General features: G+C 51.2%; 1 protein-coding gene across 1 annotated transcript; it reads left to right on the top strand.

Annotated features, from left to right (window-relative positions):
• Positions 1-432: 432 nt before the first annotated feature.
• Positions 433-2656, top strand: LOC111369027 (uncharacterized abhydrolase domain-containing protein DDB_G0269086-like). Its single transcript, XM_022990515.1, has 4 exons — positions 433-1142; positions 1213-1356; positions 1434-2056; positions 2144-2656. The coding sequence occupies exons 1-4, from the start codon at positions 443-445 to the stop codon at positions 2654-2656; spliced, it is 1980 nt and encodes a 659-aa protein (XP_022846283.1). The 5' UTR covers positions 433-442.
• The last annotated feature ends 1351 nt before the right edge of the window (positions 2657-4007 follow it).

Below are 4007 nucleotides of genomic sequence, written 5' to 3'. Positions count from 1 at the left end.
GTTGGGTACCACACCCATTCCCCTAGAAGGCTGTCGCGGCCAGTAATTATTGTTGACGGCTGTTGTTAACCGAGGCGACGCGTTTCATTTTAGCGTGAAAGCCACGGCGACATCTTGGGCGTAGATCACATCTGGCGTTTCATTTCAACGGCTGGGATCGAGAATACAACGGACGGTTTAGATTGATCGTATTTGAATTCAAGGGTGGAGATTGAATTCGTTTTTTCTATAAAAGGTGAACTTTGGGGGCTTACCAGAGTTTCTACCTTTGCCACGAAAAAACAAAATTTTCTCCCAAGTTTTCGGCGATTTTCGGCGTTCTACAAGTAACTCCGGCGACAGAGAGTGATATTTCCGGCGATCTTGCACCATTTCCGGCTAGGAAACACTTCCAAACTCGTAAGTTTCAGTACCCATTTAGACTCTAAAAATTTCTTAACGAATGGCCTCGGAAGGGAGTTCTGGTATGGGTAGGGGTTTAGAGATTGTGAGGGTGGACGAGCCCATTGTGGCGACCTCCTCAGAAATAGCTGGGGCCATAATGGGAGGGGAAAACATGTGGAAGCGACCAGATAGCCCTCCGGATATCTCTGTGCACTGGGGGGCATCGGACTACCCATCAAAGTTGAGGGAGGCCGACCTTGGTAGACTTAGGACGGAATATAGGATCCCGGACAGTGTGGACCTGATTCTCCCAGGGCCAGAGGAGAGGGCTTGTTATCCAAGGCCGGGCTGCGTGGCCATTAGCGAGGCGATCCTTAGGGCCGGACTTAGGCTGCCTATTCACCCGTTCTTTAGGTTGGTGCTTAGGTCTTACGGGCTAGCCCCGACGCAGCTCAATCCGAACTCCTGGAGCCAGATGGTGGGCTCCTGGATGTTGTGGAAAGAGGCGTCGTTAGGAGTGGAGATGCCCCTTTCCGTTTTCCAAACTCTTTACATACCCAAGGTTACTGCCGGGGAGGATAAGACCCGGGGCTGGTACTACCTGACGTCATGGGGTTCCCACCCTCCATTTGTGATCGATCTGCCGAGCTCCATCAAGGAATGGAAGAGCTCTTGGTGCTGGGCAGCGGGACGATGGGACACAATGGAGGGGGACCCCCTGGCACCTCTTACAGTCCCGGCGAAGTTTTCAACACTTAGTGAGTATAGTAGTTGATATTTTATTTCTCTTCGGTCGGGCTTGTGTTTAACAGATGTTTCTTTTCGTAGGTTCCCTCCCTCGGTGCGAGCTGTCGACAGAGGACTTCGACATTATTTGCGTTATTTATCAACTGCCTCAGAAGAAAAGATCATATCACAGGCTCATTCGGAAAAACATACACTTCATCACTCACGAATTAATGGCGTCCCAAGGTAATGGGACCGAAGCCCACACTCTTTTAAACTGAACTCCCTATACTTGTATTAATTCCTCACCCGTTTCTTTGCAGATAACTTCAAGAAGAAGCTGCCAGTACGCCCTGACTTCAAAACAATTCAGAAAATGATGGCCGAAGCAAGGGCGCTGAAGGCCTCCTCCTCTTCATATAAAAAGCAAATGGAAGAGCTGGTGGAGGCTAGTAAGAGACTTCAGCCTCCGACGGAGGAGGAGGTTCAGGAGGATCCAGAGGCCGACCTTCAAAGGAAGGGCAAGAAAAGTGCTGTACCTCCCAGACGCCCCACTGTGGCGAGGCCACCCCCAGTTATGCGGCAGACAACTATTCCCACGGGGGGGGCCCTCCCAGAGAGAAATCCCACTGCTACGGAGCCTGTCGCTGCCCCGGACGCGGCGCCCCTCGCGGCTGTACCTATCGAACATGTTCCGGGGCAGCAGAGAAAAAGGGCTCGCTCCAGCAAAGAGGTTAACTTCCTCGGCTCCAGTTCCGAAGAGCCGGTAAGGGAGGTGCTGGAGGCTCTCCCTCCAGAAACAGCTGCGGTAGCGGTGGTCCACAGCAAGTATTGGACCGAAGAGTGGAGGGAACACACCGCATCCTGTACTGCTGAAGACTTGGTGGCGGCGAACAGCGCCTGCGTGGCCCGGGCACTAAGTACGAGTATCCAACTCGAGGGCTTGGTGAAGGATCTAAACTCCAAGAGGGAGGACCTCGCTAAGCGCCTCGAGGAGGCAATGCATTACGGGGACGCTGTGCGAGCTGCCCAGGCCAAAGCTGCCAAGGCAGAGGAGGAAAAGAGAGCTGCTGAGGTTCAGCTCGCTGCTTCGCAGGCGGAGGTGGAGCGGCTGAAAAAGGAGCTTTATGAGGTGGAATGCCAGGTGGCTGTGGTGACTCGGCGGCTTGACCACGCTAATGAGCACCACAAGCTTGCCACCGATGCCCTAGAGGCCTCCAACAGAGAAAAAGCGGAGCTGAAGCAGCATGCAGAGGCCCAGTCAGTGGAGATTGCCTCTCTGAGGGAGGAGTTAAAGTCTGCGGGGGAGGTGGCGGTTCAAAATTTTATTGATCACTTCGAGGACCATCCCCTTTATGACGACTTTGCCAACTTCTGGGCCTCGTGGAGTGCCCAAAGCCTATTGGGTCGGCTGAAGGAGGTGCATCCCACACTGGACATCTCTCAACTAGAGGCAGAGTTTGGGGGACCCACTGGAGGCCGGCCTGACAAGGTTACCGAGGAGGTTCCAGAGGCCCAGGAGGCGGCCAGTGCTGAAGTTCCATAGATTAGGGTCTCCTTTGTAATGGCTTCGGCCCCCATGTACTTCAATCTCATGAAATGGAAAATTTTGTTAAATCCCTTTTAAGTTTTCTCGCTTCTGCCTCTTTGTATCTCTCATTGTTTTATACTTGTATGAATGACAAACATTAGGCCGACTGCCTCGTGACAATGACTAGTTAACAATTGTGAATCGGTCTCCTTAAGCGAACATAAGTCTAAACACTTAAGTGGGTAGGAAGTGACCCCTTACCTTAACTTCGTAATAACCTGAGGCCAGAGCAGTTAGAAAAATGTGAGGAAACGTTTGTTCATCAACTAATAAGTGGTGATCGAATCATTGAAATGAACATTTTTAAGAACTGAGGAAACCTTTCCCTGACTGATCCGGTTTGGAACTGAAAATTCATTACTGAAGATAAGTTACACCTCTTAACAATCAACGTCGGATCAGGACAATTGATTTAGCTTCGACAACCTAGGATCAAATCGGAACATTCTTGTTACTGGTAATATTTTCTCAAGTGCTCGATGTTCCACTTGTGAGGTAACGCCCTTCCTGACATATCTTCGACCTCGAAAGTACCAGGTCGGGATTCTCCCCGAATACGGTACGGGCCTTCCCAGTTTGGGCTAAAAACTCTTGACCCGGTTGGTTTCGAAGATTGGAACACCCTTTTGAGAACAAGGTCGCCCAAGCGGAGAGTTCTGTTTCTAACCTTGGAGTTGTAAAAGCGGGTCATCTTACGATGGTATTTCGCTAAGGTTATCTGGGAAGCGTCTCTCTTCTCCTCAAGGAGGTGTAGTTCATTTATACGCGCCTCATCGTTGCTGATCTCATTGAAATGTATCCGCCGATGTGATGGGACACCGACCTCGACCGGACTCATCGCTTCAGCTCCGTAGGTCATTGAGAATGGGGTCTCACCCGTTGCGGTCCGGCAAGTCGTTCTGATGGCCCAGAGGACGTGGGGGAGTTCGTCAACCCATGCGCCTTTTGAGGCATCCAGTTTCCTTTTCAGGGTGTGCTTGATAGTCTTGTTCACTGCTTCGACCTGTCCATTTGCCTGAGGATGATGCGGAGTCGAGAAGTCTTTCTTTATGCCTAGTTCGTCGCATAACTCTCGCATCTTCCTGTTGTCGAACTGCCGCCCATTATCAGAGACAATGGAGTGAGGGATGCCGAACCTGCAGATGACGTTTTTCCAAACGAACTTCGTAGTGTTGGCTTCGGTGATTCGGGCAAGGGGTTCTGCCTCGACCCACTTAGTGAAGTAGTCGATGGCGACAATGGCAAAAGTTACGCTTCCTCTACCCTTTGGTAGCGGACCAATGAAGTCGATGCCCCACTTGGCGAA

This window comes from Olea europaea, chromosome 20 (genome assembly GCF_002742605.1).
Source record: "Olea europaea var. sylvestris chromosome 20, O_europaea_v1, whole genome shotgun sequence".
In the NCBI taxonomy this organism is placed as follows: Eukaryota; Viridiplantae; Streptophyta; class Magnoliopsida; order Lamiales; family Oleaceae; genus Olea; species Olea europaea.
The sequence above is the reverse complement of the archived record's forward strand: the minus strand, read 5'-3'. Positions and strand labels throughout refer to the sequence as shown.

Excerpts from the sequence above, each read along its gene's own strand:
- LOC111369027 (XM_022990515.1), top strand. The coding sequence starts at position 443 with ATGGCCTCGGAAGGGAGTTCTGGTATGGGTAGGGGTTTAGAGATTGTG. Across the intron at positions 1,357-1,433 it reads CGAATTAATGGCGTCCCAAG|ATAACTTCAAGAAGAAGCTG; the intron begins GTAATGGGACCG and ends GTTTCTTTGCAG. Across the intron at positions 2,057-2,143 it reads GTATCCAACTCGAGGGCTTG|GCCAAAGCTGCCAAGGCAGA; the intron begins GTGAAGGATCTA and ends CGAGCTGCCCAG.